Source organism: Neltuma alba, unplaced genomic scaffold (genome assembly GCF_004799145.2).
Source record: "Neltuma alba isolate B1F8T4 unplaced genomic scaffold, ASM479914v2 tig00012396_pilon, whole genome shotgun sequence".
NCBI lineage: Eukaryota > Viridiplantae > Streptophyta > Magnoliopsida > Fabales > Fabaceae > Neltuma > Neltuma alba.
In genome coordinates, this window is record NW_021636890.1 from 305428 (window position 1) to 323638 (window position 18211).

Here is an 18211-nt window from a genome sequence, read left to right on the forward strand (position 1 = left end):
TTAAATTTAACTAATACCATCAATTAATATAATTGATGTTAATAATATCAATATTAATTATAAAATTTATGTTCTTATTAAACTGTACTATAATTATTGAAAGTGTTATATATTGCTTAAATTGTGTGCAGCGCATGGTAACATACCTAATTTTACTTAGTCTTAATTTTATTTTTTTGACAAATTTTAAAATTGAAGTTTGTGCAAAAACTACAAACTTATATATCCATTAATTTTTTGGCGAACAAACTTGATATCCATGAATTATGCATAGATGATTATATGTTCGGTTAGTTTAATGGAATATGAAAATTCAACCCTCCTTCTAAATGATAAAATAGTGATCTTTTTAATGTTCCGGTTTTAATTGTAAGATTTTGTTTAGTATTATATATATTATTTCCTGTCTTTTATATAAGATCTCGCTTGACTTTTATTTTGATCTTAAATATATTATCTCAATATATTTTGTTTCTCATATTTATTTATTTTTTTAAAAATAGTCCTTCTAATAATGTTAGTTGTAGGCAATAAATTTGATTGACAAGAATATTTTAGAAAAAATAACACTTATTTATTATAAATAACTAACTTAACATATTTTCTTAATCTATTTAAATTAGTTAACTAATTCTTATATTTAGGATCGGAGATAGTATAAATGATGAGACTGAGGCTGTCTATAATTTATCACTTTCTCATTTGTTAACTTATCAATTATTAATCATAAAAATTGCTAATATATTCTTTTGGCCACATTACTAATACTACTATATTGGTTTTATAAGCGCATGGACCCACTTACTTCATTTATAGGTAGATGGAAGAAAATAGGAAAAATTCGAAGGTGTAGAACGAAAGCGAAAGAAAGAACAGCAAGGGGAAGGGAAAGAGAAGGGAAGTGGGGGAAAAGGAAAAAAAAAAAAAAAGGATACCAAATCCCAAACACAGCAACCAGATCTATCTCAATTCTCACTCCTGCTCTTTTTCACATTGCGTCTCAATCTCACTCCTCTTTTCTACTTCTCTCTCTTTTGATGGATTTCGACTAGCATTCCCACCATAAGCCCCGCCTCACTTCTCATTCGCGCCTTCCCGATTTTTCCTGTAAATCTGTCTCACTCCTACTCTTTTGCTTACTCTTGTTCTCTACCTCTATCATCTTGCTTCTCACTTTCTGTTCTTTTCACTTTGTTCTGTCTTCAAGGTTTTCAATCCTGATCTGCAATGGCGCTCATGCGAGGGCTGGCCGGCGGCAGGAATAGGGCCAGTGGATCTCGTTTTTCTGTCGTGGCTTTCATTCTAATCTGCTTTCTGGCGCCCTTGATTTTCTTCTTAGCCCGAGGGCTTCAGACTTCGGGTTCGTTCTCCTGCTTCATTAGTTCTTTTCCAAACTCTAGATTTTCATTTAAGGCATTTCGTCCCTAGTTTTAACTTGCAGATCTCCGCATAACAATGGTGTTGGGTGGTATTGATTTAGAAGTGTTTCTGATTTGTTTTTGGTTAGCATTTCTTTTGTATTTGGTTTGATGTGAAAGTGTATTCTTGAAGGAGACGGAGTTTTTGAAAAAAAAAAAAAAGGAGACGGAGTTCAGATACCTTCCTTGGTATTACTTGTTTTCGAACCACAGACACGAGAGTGAGAAGACAATGCAAGTAGAAAGCGTTATTGACTGATTTGGGTATGACATATCTGAAATGTGAAAGTGAAGAGGGGGAACTGGATAATTCTCATGTTAATGATGAGCGCTGATTCTCTTGTTATTGTTTTTGAATTTTGTATTTATATACTATAATCATTTCGTAAATGATATAAAGTGTTTGTTTCATTGCGCCTTCCATGCTTGTCTGTAAAGGACCCTAATTGATTTCTTTCGGGTCTGTTATATTTTGCTGAAAGTTAAATTGGGTTCTTTCTGAGCAAATATAGAGTGGATAATGAGAAAATGTAGAAGTACCTGACGGGGTGTACGCGTATTACAATATCGAACTTCAATCTATTAGGTTATTGTGAAGTTAATAATAAGCTTAGCTTAGTAGTCTTTTGTAGAAATAGTTATAGGTTAACGGACTCATCTTTGAGTTGCAGTCGCTCTTACTTACTCTTGGGATGGGATACTAATAGGATTAAATTTTATGTATGTCTGATTGCCATGATATTTGATTATGGTCACATTGTCTACGCCAGTTATGCTATAACTACATTTTTAGGCGCTCTGTCTCCCTTTGTTTGAATCCATTGTTAGACTGATAAAGAGTAGATATTTTTTCTTCTCTCTGCAACATTGATTGAACTGCAATCCTCCTCCTTCTTAATTTCTCCTTCTTTCTGTCATTTTCCCTCTCTTCCTTGTGTGAAGACATAGACATGGTGTTCTCACTTTTATGTTTTTATGGTTGTAAGCGGATCTAGCCATATATGTAAATGCACTGCCTTTCGTTTTGAAAACTACCGGGATGTAATTATCTGGATAATTAAATATTTAAAATTAAAACCTGCAAATATTATTGATACTTGATTTGTTGGAATTTTCCTGTTGGCCAAGCAGAATTAATGACTTAGTTAAATGGGGGGAGTGAATGAACTAGGAAATGAGGCAGATGTCAGGTGTTAGCTGTGTGATATTTGAAGGAAAGTGAGGGGAAAAAAACATGAGTTGAACATGCATCCTGTTTGTATCTATAAGTGCCAATATAGCATCCCAAATATGCTCACTTTTTTCTAGGTTAGAATATGGTAATGGTTATGCGATGGTTCAGTAATGATGGGATCAAATTTTAAAAAAGAGAAATGATATGGACCATACTACAAAACTTTAAACTGTTAGTCATTCATTTAAAATTTTGATGGACCCAACCATTCCCCATACTTTTATTGCAGATTACTCAAAGGTTGCTGCATCTCTGTGCTGTACTAACAAATCAAAGCACTGCATCTGTTAATGGAACATTTATGGTTGTAAATCAATGTAGTGAAATAGGACAGAAGTTTCATGCCTCTAGAAAGTAGCAGGGCAAACACTTGATTGGGCTAGTGAATACTCAATCTCTGCTGTCAGAGACTGTAAAATCTTGAAAACCAAAGTGGTGCATTATCTTCCAATGGCAAGTGTAATTCTGTTTGAATATCTTCTTGTTTCCTATGCGCAAACACAACTGCTGTGAACAAATGTAAAATTAAGTGTCATATGTGAGTTTTAAAAAAGGATAACATGTTTCCATAGACACTAACCTGGATATGTCATTATATGTAATTATTTTAAATGTTCAAGTCAACCTAATTACATGATATGCTTTATGCAGATCAAGAAGATATTTCAGCTCTTCCAAGCAAGCAGGTCTGTTTAATGCAATTATAATCTTATTGGATATCCCCACTTAATGGGAGAAGGATTTTGTTGTTGTTGTATAATCTTATTGGATATGCAACTATGGACATGATTTGTACTGTTCACCATAAAGTTAGTGTTTAATTCCTGCAGGTTGTCAAATTGAAAGAATGGCAGACATTGCAGGACCTCAAATCGCTTTTCTCAAAAGAGGTAAATGCAGGATGATGATAATGCACTCTTGATCCATAACTGCAATTTCATTCTTTATGGTAAATTTTTACCTCCCAGCCTTTTGGTTTATTTTACATTTTAGGTTCTTGATGCTATTATGGGCAGCGTAGATGATATGGGGCCTTTGAGCCTCGACAATTTCAGAAAAAACAATTTTTCTGCTTCATGGAGAGTTGTTGGGGCAATGATTTCAAATGTTACATCTAAGGTAAGCAAAGGTGTTGGCTTTTTTGAGTGCTGTGCATGTAGCCATACTTGTATGATTGATTGCTTTCTGCTTTGTTCTATTTTCCTTGCATTGAAAATAGCGGGGCCAAGAAATACCACATGCTAGACAGGAAATACCAAAGGCTGAGGCAGCAAAATCTTCAGGTGGTATCAAATGGTGTATCATCTAATATGATAGTGTAGGAGTTTGATCTGCTATCTCATCCAATGTTTTATTAGTGCAGATGATTATGCTCAGTGGAATGATAACCCTGCGCAGGTAGCTCGAAGGGTGAGCATCTCCAGAAACTTTTCTATTTTCACCTTTAATAGAATGGAAAGGAATTTGTTTGACTTTCTTTATTAATTTTCTGCAGCAATTGATAGAGAAAAGGCGTGAAAAGCGTGCTGCAGATTTGGTTAAAAATGATCACGAAGCTATTGTGAAACTTGAAAATGCTGCTATTGAGCACTCCAAATCAGTTGACTCAGCAGTTCTGGGTAAATATAACCTGTGGAGGAAAGAAAATGAGAATGAAAATGCTGACACTACAGTACGGTTGATGCGGGACCAAATGATCATGGCTATGGTATACTCAAGTATTGCTAAGATGAAGAACAAGCTTGTAATCTACCAAGAACTGCAGTTTCAGCTAAAAGAGAGTCAGCGGAGTTTAGGTGAGGCAACATCTGATGCTGAGCTACCTCACAGGTTGGATGATATACTTTTGGCTGTGTAATTTTCTTTGAAGCTCATATCTCTGCATGTGTTATTGATTGTCTAATTCATTTCTAGTGCACATGAGAAAATCAAGGGTATGGGCCATGTTTTGTCAAAAGCAAAGGAGCAATTGTATGACTGCAAGCTGGTAACTGGGAAATTGAGGGCCATGCTACAAACAGCTGATGAGAAAGTTAGGGGCTTGAAAAAACAGAGTGCATTCCTCAGTCAAACGGCTGCCAAGACCATTCCAAATGCCATTCACTGCTTATCTATGCGGTTGACCATCGATTACTACCTCCTTCCTCCTGAGAAGAGAAAGTTCCCTAGGAGTGAGAATTTGGAGAATCCTGATCTTTATCATTATGCTTTATTCTCAGACAATGTCTTGGCAGCATCTGTTGTTGTCAACTCAACTGTAATGAATGCCAAGGTGACTCAGATTGCCTTTTGTTATACAAGCATGTGCAAATATGTCTTTTATGTCTGGATTCTGTTTTGCTAGATTATTAATACTGTTGTGCCTGGACGATTGGCCTCCTTGATTCGCTTTGGATCTGTGATTTAATGAATCGTGTCATTTCTTTCTTCATTTTCTTCATGTTTTATGTTCTCAAGGAATCTTTTACATTGCAGGATCCTTCAAAGCATGTCTTTCACCTTGTCACTGATAAACTAAATTTTGGAGCCATGAACATGTGGTTTCTGTTGAATCCTCCTGGAAAAGCTACAATCCATGTTGAAAATGTGGATGAATTTAAGTGGCTGAACTCATCCTACTGCCCAGTCTTGCGGCAACTTGAATCAGCAACAATGAAAGAGTTTTATTTCAAGGCTGGCCATCCAACAACGCTTTCATCTGGTGCTTCTAATCTGAAATACAGGAACCCGAAGTATCTATCAATGCTCAACCATCTGAGATTCTACCTTCCCGAAGTATATCCAAAATTGGATAGGATCCTGTTTCTTGATGATGACATTGTTGTCCAGAAGGATTTGACTGGATTGTGGTCCGTGGATCTTCATGGGAAAGTAAATGGTGCAGTTGAAACCTGTGGTGAGAGCTTTCACCGGTTTGACAAGTATCTTAACTTTTCAAATCCGCACATTGCGAGAAATTTTGATCCAAATGCATGTGGTTGGGCATACGGCATGAACTTTTTTGATCTGAAAGTGTGGAAGAAAAAGGATATTACTGGTATTTATCACAAATGGCAGAACATGGTGAGCATTTCAACACAGCGTTGTTTGTTTTCGCTCGCATAATGATTAATACAGATTGCACGGAAATGATCTTTTCCTGACCAATACTTGTGTCTCGTGTTCCAGAATGAAGGCAGGACTCTTTGGAAGCTGGGGACATTACCTCCGGGGCTAATCACATTTTATGGGCTGACTCACCCGCTAAATAAATCGTGGCATGTGCTTGGTCTGGGATATAATCCAAGTGTGGATCGGAAAGAGATACAGAATGCAGCAGTTATACACTACAATGGAAATATGAAACCATGGCTAGACATTTCCATGGCAAAATATCGGTCTTACTGGACCAAGTATGTCAAATACGACCATCTCTATCTTCGGAACTGTAAGTTCAGCGAACGAAGGTAACAACTGCGATTCAAAGTTACGCCCAGAGGAAAGCTAGCCTTTTTTCAGCCCTCCTCTCTTCCTTCCCGTTGTTCGCTTCAGTGCCGTGTCCGTGATCAAGTGTCTTAGAAGGGATAGGGCTAGTCTTTACGTTGTTTTACACCAACATCATTTTCTCTCTCTGCCACATTGATTTTTGTTTGCAATTCATTTGATTTGTTTACACCAGCCTCACCCATTCAAAACAAGGTACATGAATAGGGGGTACCTTGTTGCCTATAAAAACTTATCATTGTATCATACTCTGGAACTATGACAGGATTGAGCATTAAATCAAATAGTATAAAATTTCTGCGTTCTTTGAAAACTAGCACTCGTTTTTATTTTAATCGAACTATGCACGGTGCATACGCGTTATCCCTTCTGATTGTTCTGACGTCATGTATGGTACAGCAAGGCTGGTTGCTTTTTTTTCTTTTTATTTTTTTTAAAAATAAAATTTACATTCGTGTGATGCGCTGGACGTTAGCTCTGCTTGGTTTGAGGGGAATGAGGGGGAAGGGAGGATTTTTCTGAGTTCATACTGAAAAATCCCCTACGATTTGAGACTTGACGCAATTTGATTTCAAATAAATTGATATCAAATATCATAAAATCCTTTATTAAAAAAAAAGGATCACCTTTTGCTCCTAAAAATACCCACTGCTGACAGCAGCAATTGGGACTTCACTTGACATGATGAGAGTCATCGTTCTCATATTGGATTGTGATTTTGGCATGAGCCCTCGGTTGCAAAAACTCTAATGACATCATCACGCTTATGGGTTTTACCTAACCTCTCAATGCCTTGCCACTCTCAAATTGCATTATCATATTTTTGTATTTCTTTTTTTTTGGCCAAATCAAATTTGCATATTTATCTGCCATGAAACGCAACGACTAGGTAGCGGCGTCGCAACGAGTTCTCGGAAACGATGCCTATATGGACATAACAAACGATCACGATTTATCAAAAGAATATTCATTCCCGTAGCTGCAAAAAGATAATAAACTCAAATTTAAGAGACTAAACAATCAGTCACAAAATGCTTCATTGCTAATTCGTTACGAAGATTTAGACTGTGAAAGCTTGAATCATCATCATACAAAAATCGCCTAGTTAACAGTGTGGGACAAATTTTAAGTTGTGAGGATTCATCACGAAAATTTCATCATAGCCGATGGTGTGTGACGCAACAAAAGTAATATATATATATATATATATATATCTCTCTCTCTCAATAACGTTAGGCTGAAAATTCACAAACTGCACTAAATACGTTTCTGAGTAAACCTTGATGTGATATAATTTAGGTAATGTTCGTAAAAAAAAAAATATATATAATTTAGGTAATTTCATTTTTCGTGAAAGCGCATACATATTATTTCTTTAGTCCTATTTATAGACAAAGAGAGAAGACATTTTATTAGTCCTATTTATAGGGCACTACGAGAAATTTGTTATATGGATGTACATTTTTACCCTCATTTATTATTATATTGACTTAATTTACATAAAATATAATATATATTAAATAAGGATAAAGTTGAAAAATTATTGAATTTTAAATGAGACTTAATGAAGTTCAAGATTTTTCTTGGTCTATGTAAAACATGTTAGGAGTGACTTATAAATAAGACCAGAAGAGTATTAAATAATTGAAGTATGATATATGAAACTCAAGCAAAGACATTTTAAGGAGAATAGTAATTAATGAAAGAATCTTTCAATCTCACAAGTGAAGTTGACAAATCCTCTTTAGGCCGAATAACAAGCAGATTATGCTTTAACTTATGCATTGAATTTGAAGCACTTCAGTCCTACCCAAAAGTGCACACTCTTTAAATTATGTCCCACCCCATAACTTTCCTATTAAATATTATGCCTATGATAATTATAACATCTATTTTCTTGGTTTAGTAATTCATCATGTTACGCATATTCTCAATCATACACTCTTTTACCAAAAAACATTACCTGCCGAATTGGGGGTCAGGGGACAAAATTAGGATTTTCATTTCAGAGTACATTTTGAGAGTTATATTGTGGATCGAATTTTGAAATTCAATTGGCAAATTCAACCGGGCACATAGAAAAGATCATTTGTTTGTTCGAATAAAAGTAAAATTACGAAGAAAAACTAAATTTCTTTAGGTCCAAAATAAAAGTAAAATTTGATCAGAAACAATTCCTGGGGTATCATCTGGTATTATGCCGAATATTGCAATTAGTGAGGGCTAATTTGCGAGGTAATAAGTTGGAATGGTCAAACTTTGACTTTACAAAGCCTTTTTAATTATAAACCAATCTGCACAATTTTAAACGTATTCGTGCTAAAGAAATGCATGTATCTAACTGATAAGTTGATTCCTAATGAAGTGGAAGTTTATTTTATATTGCTTTTCAGATTTTAATGTGAAAGGAGTCCATCGATGCACTTGCCATTAGTTTTCTAGATTACGCTTAAATTCCTTCCTTTTCAGATTATCTATAAGCACATGTAATTAGTTTTTTTTTTTTTTGTCAAGAGAAAAAGGCTTAGGCAACAGCTTAGAGCAAGGCATATTATAACTTAAATGAGTGCTTACATAAATGTTTATATATTGTGATACTTCATCAAGATATTGTGAATTGAATTCTTGCATATTTTTTGAAAATGAAAAATATAAGATTTGAATGATAAAATTTGAATTAAATTGTTCCGCAAGATGTACAGTTTAAAATGTTTAAAAGGATATAAAGAGATTAGACATTCTCATTATGCTTTATATATAAATCAAACTTTTATATGCTTTTCTAAAAGTTAGATTCTAAATTATTTTTGTGTCGATTGGCATACCTCCAGAAATGAGAAGATGAGGAAGGCCACGCCACATAAAACTGATAACCCTTTCATATTTTTTGATAAAATAATAAACAAAAAAGATTCTGTCTGAAGAAAGTATTGGAAAGAACCAATGAATGGAAGACAAATAATGAAAAGCAGGATTTTCGATAAAGATCCTGAACTTTTTTCTTTCACTTTGTACAGCTGAAGACAAAAATATAATTAAGCTAAATCTTAATTTTAATTTTACATCATTTTTAATATTTAATTTTAATATATAGTAAAAAAATTTACACCATATATAGCTGTTTTTTTTTACTACTGATTTTTAGTTCAGAAAAGAAGAACTATGATTTTTTAATTACCCAATCGGCAAGGGGAGATGATTAAAAATTTTATAAGTAAATTATTTTAATGTCACGCTGGCGTTTCTTATTAAATGAGTCAAGGGTGTCATAATAAAGTAAACTTTTAGCATATTTTAAATTTTAAAATATTAAATAATTGTTATACTTTCGGAGTAAATTTGCACTAAAAAAGTTAATGCCTAAGGCTCATAAACAAAAACTTCCTAAATAAATTTGCGCTTTAAGCCTTTATTATTTTATGTATGTATTTGAAATAAGTCAAGCTCAAGAAATAAATTAGAAATTAATTTTTGTGGGAAAAAAATCAGCCGCACGTGGGGATAGGAGGGAGGGGGGGTGGGGCAGCATGTGGTGATGAAGAATACAAAACAACTTTAAAAAGAAAGAGTGAGTGAGGTTTTGGCTGCAAATGCTATGAACTGCAATCTTCTTCCTGCTGATATGTTCCCTTCCTTTTCTTACATCTTCATCCCTCTCTCTCATTCCTGCTTCTCTCTAGCTCTCTGTTCTTTTAATTAAATCTAATCTTCTTTTTTTTAATCATTTTCGGTTGCATAAGTTAGTCAAGATATTCGAGGAATTTAAGATATCCAGTTTACTAAATCTCTTTTTTATTTCATTTTCTAATAATATATAGTAACTCCCAAGAGTTTCTAAATCACTTGGCACCTCGAACTTCCTCTCATCCCATGGGAGAGTGGGCGGGTGTTAAATTGTCTAATACTCCTCCGGTTCTTAATATAAGACACATTTAACTAATTTGATTAGATTAAGAAAGTTAGGTAAGTTAGTTAATTATAAGAAATGTGACACGTTTTTTCTAAAATACCATAATCATCTTTTTTTAATACCCCCTCTTCCTTTTCTACTTAATTATGGTTGAGGAAGTATCCATAGGGGTAATTTGAAAAAAACTGATAAATATGAGAAATGGATCTTATATTTAGGACCAAAACCAACTCAACAATTGGGTCCTATATTAAGGACCGGAGGAGTATATATATATATATATATATATATAGAGTAATATATTAAAATTCAAATGAATATTATTTATAGTTTTCTTGGAAGCTTTGCAGTTTGGAGTGAAAGATTCTGGTTCCATTAAATCTGCAATAACAAATTGCCAATTTGCAAGATTAATTCAGTGAATTGGCCCAATAATGAGTTTTGAGAACATCCCAAGCATCTGCTTCACCCTAGTTGCTTCTCATTGTCCTTTGTGGTGTCGCTTCTCGTAGTAACTACATAACTAACTTTTATAAATATTAAAAGAATTGGTTATTTATGAAAACTGTTTTAACAAACAGTCTCCACATACATTACAAAACATCTTCACTCCTAGTGGCTCCACCCATCACTGTGGGATCTTCTTTATGACACAATGGTTGTCTCTCCTTGATGCCAAAGCTGCCTCTCCCCTGACCTCCTTACTGGAGGTCCTTTTCTTTGGTTTTTTTTTTTTTTTTTTGGTGGCATTAAGGAGGCATAACCATTATGTCATGTAACCAGTGGTGGATAGGATCGTTAGCAGCAAAACGCGGTGCAATGCATGTAAATTATAAATTGTAAAGAAAAGATGACAAAAAAAAAAGAAGTTGAAAATTACTAAATGTTAAATAAAGAATTTCAATAAAAATTTGCTATCACTGCAAATTCAGTATTGTCAAAACTAAATAAAGTGTTATCACCAAATCTAATTTGGAATTTAGTAATTTTTAGTCTTTTTTGGGTTATTTTTTCAATTGTAAATAAGGATATAAAAAAATTTAGAATGTGAAAAGGTGGTATTAAGTAAGGATGAGACGTGAATGGAGGTTTAGAGTTCAAATTCTTTTAATATATCTAATCTCAATGAAAACAGTGTCTAGTTTTTCAATTGCCAAGCTGATACATAATTACTCATTCTCAGTGCTAGCTCCACGCATGCAGCATATATATACATATTAGACTTGGGCGGGTATTATATTAGGTTAGTCATTCTAATGAAGCATGGATAAATTTTTAGACGCTACCTCCGATTTTTAATATAAGAGTTATTTTAACTTTTAATTTGGTCTTAAATATAAAACTTCAATCCATTTTATCTTTTATATGTATGCATTTTTTTCAAAATAATTCTTATAGTAGTTACATATATTAAATGTTTTATCAAAGGTAGTTTTAATTTAACTAAAATACGTTATTAGCCAGGGTATTTTAAGAAAGACAACATCTATTTATTATAAATAACTAACTTAACTAATTTACTTAATCTCTCCAAATTAGTCAACTAGGTTTTATATTGAGGACTGAATGTGGTACTCCTCCGGTCCTTAATATAGGATCTAATTGTTGAGTTGATTTTAATTCTAAATATAAGACCTATCTCTTATATTTATCAATTTTTTCTAAATTATCCCTATAGATACTCCCTCAACCATAATCAAGTAGAAGAGGAAGGAAAGATATTACGGAAGATAATTATAGTGTTTTGGAAAAAGCATGTCATTTTTTTTATAATTAACTAAATTACCTAACTTTCTTAATCTAATTAAATTAGTTAAATAGCTCTTATATTAAGGAGTAGAGGAGTATTGTATATTGGGATATGCCGTCAGAATAACCTTGTTTGTTTGATGGTTTGTATTCCAAATCGTAACTTCTTTTTCAAGATGCTTCCTTACAACCTCGTCATGTGTTGTTTTTATAATTTTTTCTGTTTTGGCTTCGTAGGACATCTGCTGGAAGATTTGTCTTCTGTTAAGCTCTTTTTCAACAAAGGTTTCTTATACCACTTCTTGTCCTTAATATAACATTTCGTTTGACTTTTATTTTGATTCTAAATATAAGACCCTAATCCACTTTGTCTCTCATATTTATGTATTTTTTTCCTAAAGTATTTTTTTAAATAATGACAGTTCTAATCAATACACTTGATTAGTAAGGATATTTTAGAAAAGACAATACATATTTATTACAAATAACTAACTTAACTTATTTTCTTAATCTCTTCAAATTAGTCAACTAGCTCTTATATTTAGGACCGGAGGTAGTATTATTTTGTTACATCAAGAGAGATTTCTTATTTTTCATTTGTGTTTATTATAAATATTTGTCTGTTATATTATATACACCTTTATTTTTTTTCTGGGCTCTTGAACGTACATGCTGCTAATTTTTTAATTGCTTCTAATTTTTCAAACATATTTTTATAAAAAATTTTAGGTAATTTCTGGTACATTTTTTTTTCAAAAAGAACAATATAAATTATAATTAAATATATTTAGAATATTTTTCTCTACGGTAATTTTGTCTAAAATTGATGAAGTCTGTGAGTCTACTTCCTGCACAGAACACTTTCCATTTCCTTTTATTTTCACTTTGCAAATATACATTTAGACATTGTTTGCTATCACGATTAAAATCACTTATAAGCACGTTTTATGTAAGTCGAGACAAAACTCTTCTCACGTATTTACCTCGTATTTTTTAAATTACGATTGATAAACTATTTATAAACTATTCCAAACAGACTTTAAAACTTAAAATTTACCAAAAGCATTACATGGTTCATACAAATAGTGAAATATTTTTATTGACTGAAAAAAAAAATCCGACCTTAAAGGTACTAATTCTAGACAAATCAAAGATCACAAAACACTGTAATGAAATATGATATAAATTAACTAGAATCCACTGATAATTGGGAAAGTTAGCTTCCTTCATCTGTGGAATGCATTAACTTGCCACTTGCACGATACGAAATAGTGCCTCCTGATTGCTATATATAGTGGACATGCTGCACTAATCCATATATCTATGTATTCATATAGTGAGAGTTTTATATACACACATACAGAGAGAGATAGAGAGAGAGCATAAGCTAGCAAACAAGTTTTATCTTAAGATTCCCGTTTGTGTTCCCCGACTTCCCCGATGCCTTCTCTTGGCTTTTCTTCAAACTCCATTAATATTTTCCTTCTTTATTAATCAAGCTCTTCCTCTTCCCTTTTTTCTTCACTGATCCTAACACAGCACTCTTCTGAGTTTCAATAAATTCTACCAATGCCTCCTCCTGCACCAGTGCTTCTTCTTCCTTCACCTCCAAATCCTGCAGACCACAAAGAATGCAGGAATAAAGAAGGTTTATCAGAATCTTTGGTTTTTGATGCTTCTGTTCTGAATAAGTATGTATCTCCAATACCTTCTCAGTTCATATGGCCTGACCATGAGAAGCCATGCCTGAGCCCACCAGAGCTCCAAGTTCCTCCGATTGACCTGACGGGCTTTCTCTCTCGGGACCCTGTGGCCATGGCCAAGGCATGCTCTCTGGTGAGAGAAGCTTGCAGGAGCCATGGATTCTTCCTTGTGGTTAACCATGGGGTTGATGCTGGGCTTATAGCCCAAGCCCATGAGTTCATGGATAGGTTCTTCGGCATGAAGCTGTGTGAGAAGCAGAAGGCTCAGAGGAAGCTCGGGGAGCATATTGGCTATGCCAGTAGCTTCACTGGAAGATTCTCCTCCAATCTTCCATGGAAAGAGACAATGTCTTTCAGGTATTTCGCTGCCGCAGACGATGACCAGTTCGTGAAAAGAACAGTTGAAGAGTATTTTGTGGACATTATGGGAGAAGATTTCAGGGAATTCGGGTAAGAATCATTGAAGATGTAATTCTTCTTAATTTTTAATCATCATCATCATCTTCTATTACTTCAACACATATCATTTTATAAACCAAATCTACACAAATATTCAACTGATGTTCTTGGTAGCTTGATGTATAATTATTAGCTTTCTTCTGACAAGAAATGTTGTGTTTGAAATTAACATTTATTTGGTTCAGGAATTTGTATCAAGAATACTGTGAAGCCATGAGCAATTTGTCGCTTGGAATAATGGAGCTTCTGGGAATGAGCCTGGGAGTTGGGTGCAACCACTTCAGAGACTTCTTCAAAGAGAACGATTCCATAATGAGACTGAATTACTACCCGCCATGCCAGAACCCTGACCTTGTTCTTGGTACTGGGCCCCACTGCGACCCCACTTCGCTCACCATTCTTCATCAAGATCAAGTTGGAGGTCTCCATGTGCTTGCCAATCAAACATGGCATTCAGTTGCTCCTAACCCTAATGCTTTCGTCATCAACATTGGCGACACCTTTATGGTATGCTTCTCCTGCTAAACACCAGATGACTAACCCGTTAAATAAACTATTAGACATTCAAACCTGTTTGTGGGTTTAATCCGATGAACGAGAACTACATTTCAATTCCAAAATCTGGACGCATTCCAAATAAGATCTTTCATTTGTGTCTAAGATATGTCAAGCACTCGGTGACATCATTCTCGGAACTAAACACATGGATATTCTATTATTATCAGATTACTATTACTATTACTATTATTATTATTATTAGCGTTGTTAATTTAGCATCAAAAAGATTTCAAAGTTAGACAATGCATCTGGCGGCTGCGTAACCGGAAAGAGATTGATATAATGATACGACTCATTTCATGGGAAAGGTTCACCAATACATATAAATATTTCTTTCCCTTGTACAAATTAAAATATAACGTACAAATGGAGCTGGAAAGTGTCTTCCGATTGCAGAAAGTTTGTCTTTTTTGGTTTTTGGTAGACATGCAGCAACTTATCAAATGGTGATAAACTAAAGAAACTAAGGTAACATTAATTGTGATTATTATTTGACAATGTCAGGCTCTATCAAACGGCATATATAAGAGTTGCTTGCACAGAGCAGTGGTGAACAAAACAAGTGTGAGGAAATCGCTTGCTTTCTTTCTGTGTCCAAGATGGGACAAAGTAGTGAGACCTCCGGAGCTTCTGGTCAGCGACGAAAATCCAAGAGTATATCCAGACTTCAAGTGGCCAAAACTTTTGGAGTTCACACAGAGACATTACAGGGCAGACCCAGGAACCCTTGATGCTTTCTCAAGGTGGCTACAAGAGAAAAACATCTAACTTAGAAGCTGACATCACATAAAGTTAAAGGAGCTGCTTCCTTGGGTCTCAAAGAGGGGGGGAAAAAGGGATAGCAGAAAAACCAAAGAGAGAGAGGGGTGGGCCTCTGTCTCTGCAATTACCTGTGTCAGTGTTTGAAAGAATCCCAGAATAGATATGAAGTGCAATTTGTGGGAATAAAGGGAGTGTTTGATTGCATGGGCTCCATCTGTACATGAATTCACTGAACTCTTCTCATTCTTGTCACTACTGAAAAAAACATGAATGGCTGTCTCATGACCTATTGGTAGTTAATTAGATACGTATAATATAATGCATATATAGGGTTTTCAACGTCGAAGATATTCTCTTCATTTCCTTATTTGCCTAAATCCCAAACATTAATGCTCTCCTTACAACAATTGAAGGCAAGTTTCCCGCCGCCAACAACTTTATCTGATACTATAACTTTGGTCTTGGGTACTCCCTCTGAATCTTTAATTTTTTTTTTAATTCAAAATGCCCTTTTCTGGAGTGACTGAATGAAGATACAAGTACATCAATTTAATGATTTCATTGGACGAGGGTAATTTTTGGGGGAAAAAATTACAATTTAAGATTTTCAATTCAGTTAATCAATTTTAACTAAATTATTTAATATATTTGAGATGGCTGATCGCCCTTTAAAAAAAAAAAAAAGGTTAGAGGGAGTATAAGGCATTAGTACGTGGGAGGAGTGGGGTTTTAGTGGTATAAAATAATTTGGGATAAGTAATGATAAAATATAATAAATTAATGTTTTATATTACAATTTTGGTGCGCATTAATGATATACCAAGCGTAACTTAAAATTACAATGCCTATATATTGGATTATATATGTTGATGGCACTGTGATTTATTTTAGATCAATATTATATAAAGATAATGTCAGCGTCATCACTTGCCAATTTCTGTATTCATATACACGATGTTGAGTACTGCACGCGCTTCCGACGTGACATTTTCGAAATGAATAATAAGCGACATTAGGGGAATCAGCTAAAAAGCTATTTGTTTGTCATTTTTATTTCTGGTGACTGATATTGTAACATAATCCAAGTCAGAAGTTATATATATTCTTTCCCTTTTTTTCAATTACTTACTCCTCTGAATTTTTTGGATATATATGTATATATATATGCTCCATATCCATATGTTCAATGGATGATCCACAACATATTTAATATTCTTAAATTGTCCCCATGCTTTATAATAGTTTTAGATCAATCTCTACGCTGCTATATAAACATTAAAAAGTTAGTCTCTATAATTTGTAGTCCTTAAATTGATATGACTCAACAATAATGAATACCTGTATGTGAAAGGAAAGGCTTCCTCTGTTTTGGGCTAGTAGTACAGAGCAGACATTAATCTCGGTAATTTAGCTTCTTAAACCTAATTATTCATTTTTATTTTTCGTATACTTATATTATGGATCGCAAGTTCATTTATACTATTCAAGGTTTGGTTAAATTTTCATTGCGTGAGAATACCTTCAAGTGTCATCCATGTTGATTTCCTGATGAGGTCTTTTTTTTTTTTTTTTGGTTGAACTGATTTCTCGATAAAGTTCCTTCTCCTTGTTCTTGTGTTGATTAGAAAGACATTTAGGAGGCTAGCAAATTAAGATCGTGGAGTGGAAGAAGAAGCTGATTTTGTGTAGAAGAAGGTGGAGAATGAATGATTAGCGTGGTATAGGTAAAAGTTGCACAAATGACTCCGCAGTTCATTTCCTTCTTCTACACTGGACTGTAAAAGTTGTTGATGCATATAAATATTCATCCAAGCTCCTCTTTTTTTTTTTTTTTTTGGTATAACTATCTAATATACCAATTTGAGCATAATCGGTTCAATTAGAAATAACTCGCCCAAGGCCATCAACTTACTTTATCATTTGGGATGTATACAAATTGTTGTGTTCTCTTGTTAACTTAAAGAAGTTGGAGGATGTTTATGAGATTAGGAAACTGTGGAATGTTGGAAGGGCATTGCGTCTTCCAAATGGCAGCCACATGAAACATTAAATGCCACATTAAGATATTTTCCTCGACATTGTTTGATAGGGAGAAAGAGAAAGCCCGGTACTGAATAACCAGCTCAACAGACCCGACAAAGAAGAAGAAGAGAACGAGGACTAATAGGGGGGAGCGACTACAAGTATGTGATTGGCCAAATTTTATTTATTGTGTTGCTTTGGAATGGGCCGAAAAGGATGTGAAAGAGTTTGAAGAACATAGATTATATGAGTAGAAGGTGCTATGAGAAGGGTGCGGATGAATTTTGTTGCCTCCCTCTTCTTCGCAGTGGCCAAATATTAAAATTCAACGATTGGTGGTTCCAAATATCAAGGGGTTTAGGTATAAACTACTACTCCTCCGAGACTCATTTTGTAGTGTAATTTATATTATAAAATGTGTCTTATATTTAGAACCAAACAAGTACTGTTTACAACACAAAAATGTAATATTCCCCACCGTGAGGGGTTGCATTTGCTCCCTCACAACAACGCGGCCCCGCCCTTCTTCTTCTCTCTGGCCATAATTTTGTGACTGTGGAGTTTCTCTTCTCTTATTTCCTATTCTTTGCGTGATTCTGTGGCAGCGCAGGCCCCTTCTTTATGAGTTCTCATTCTTGTTATTTTGAAGCCATGTAACTTTTCCGGTTGAAACTACCAAGAAGGTGTTTGGATAGAAACTAAACCATGGTTTCAGAAGTGATTTTACGGTATACGAAGTAAATATGTAGAGAAGTTTATCTCGATTTATAAAAAAGTGTTTTTTAAAAGCACTTCTCATGTTATCCAAACACTCTCCAAGTATATTTGAAATTGGAATTTTTATTAAACACTGGTTAAACTTTGCATTCGTTACAACACCACGAAACTCTAAATCATATGCATATGAATTCTC

General features: G+C 34.2%; 2 protein-coding genes across 5 annotated transcripts; both read left to right on the forward strand.

Moving 5' to 3' along the window:
• Positions 1–981: 981 nt before the first annotated feature.
• Positions 982–6448, forward strand: LOC114726627 (polygalacturonate 4-alpha-galacturonosyltransferase). 4 transcript variants are annotated; one of them, XM_028913270.1, is made up of 11 exons: positions 982–1107; positions 1208–1360; positions 3304–3338; positions 3483–3542; positions 3646–3771; positions 3872–3935; positions 4016–4062; positions 4148–4482; positions 4567–4924; positions 5128–5715; positions 5821–6448. In XM_028913270.1, exons 2-11 carry the CDS (start codon positions 1228–1230, stop codon positions 6100–6102), a joined length of 2028 nt encoding a protein of 675 aa, XP_028769103.1. In that variant the 5' UTR covers positions 982–1107; positions 1208–1227; the 3' UTR covers positions 6103–6448. The 4 variants fall into 4 exon arrangements, with proteins under 4 accessions (XP_028769103.1, XP_028769104.1, XP_028769105.1 ...); XM_028913271.1 differs by having other exon boundaries at positions 3875–3935; XM_028913272.1 differs by lacking the exon at positions 982–1107 and adding an exon at positions 1429–1502 and having other exon boundaries at positions 1311–1360.
• A 6702-nt stretch (positions 6449–13150) lies between these two features.
• On the forward strand, positions 13151–15615 carry LOC114726628 (gibberellin 20 oxidase 2-like). The gene is made up of 3 exons (XM_028913274.1): positions 13151–13947; positions 14142–14463; positions 15019–15615. The coding sequence occupies exons 1-3, from the start codon at positions 13364–13366 to the stop codon at positions 15280–15282; spliced, it is 1170 nt and encodes a 389-aa protein (XP_028769107.1). The 5' UTR covers positions 13151–13363; the 3' UTR covers positions 15283–15615.
• Positions 15616–18211: the final 2596 nt, after the last annotated feature.

Excerpts from the sequence above, each read along its gene's own strand:
- LOC114726627 (XM_028913270.1), top strand. The coding sequence starts at position 1,228 with ATGGCGCTCATGCGAGGGCTGGCCGGCGGCAGGAATAGGGCCAGTGGA. Across the intron at positions 4,063-4,147 it reads CTGCGCAGGTAGCTCGAAGG|CAATTGATAGAGAAAAGGCG; the intron begins GTGAGCATCTCC and ends AATTTTCTGCAG. Across the intron at positions 4,925-5,127 it reads CAACTGTAATGAATGCCAAG|GATCCTTCAAAGCATGTCTT; the intron begins GTGACTCAGATT and ends TTTACATTGCAG.
- LOC114726628 (XM_028913274.1), top strand. The coding sequence starts at position 13,364 with ATGCCTCCTCCTGCACCAGTGCTTCTTCTTCCTTCACCTCCAAATCCT. Across the intron at positions 13,948-14,141 it reads GAAGATTTCAGGGAATTCGG|GAATTTGTATCAAGAATACT; the intron begins GTAAGAATCATT and ends TATTTGGTTCAG. Across the intron at positions 14,464-15,018 it reads ACATTGGCGACACCTTTATG|GCTCTATCAAACGGCATATA; the intron begins GTATGCTTCTCC and ends TGACAATGTCAG.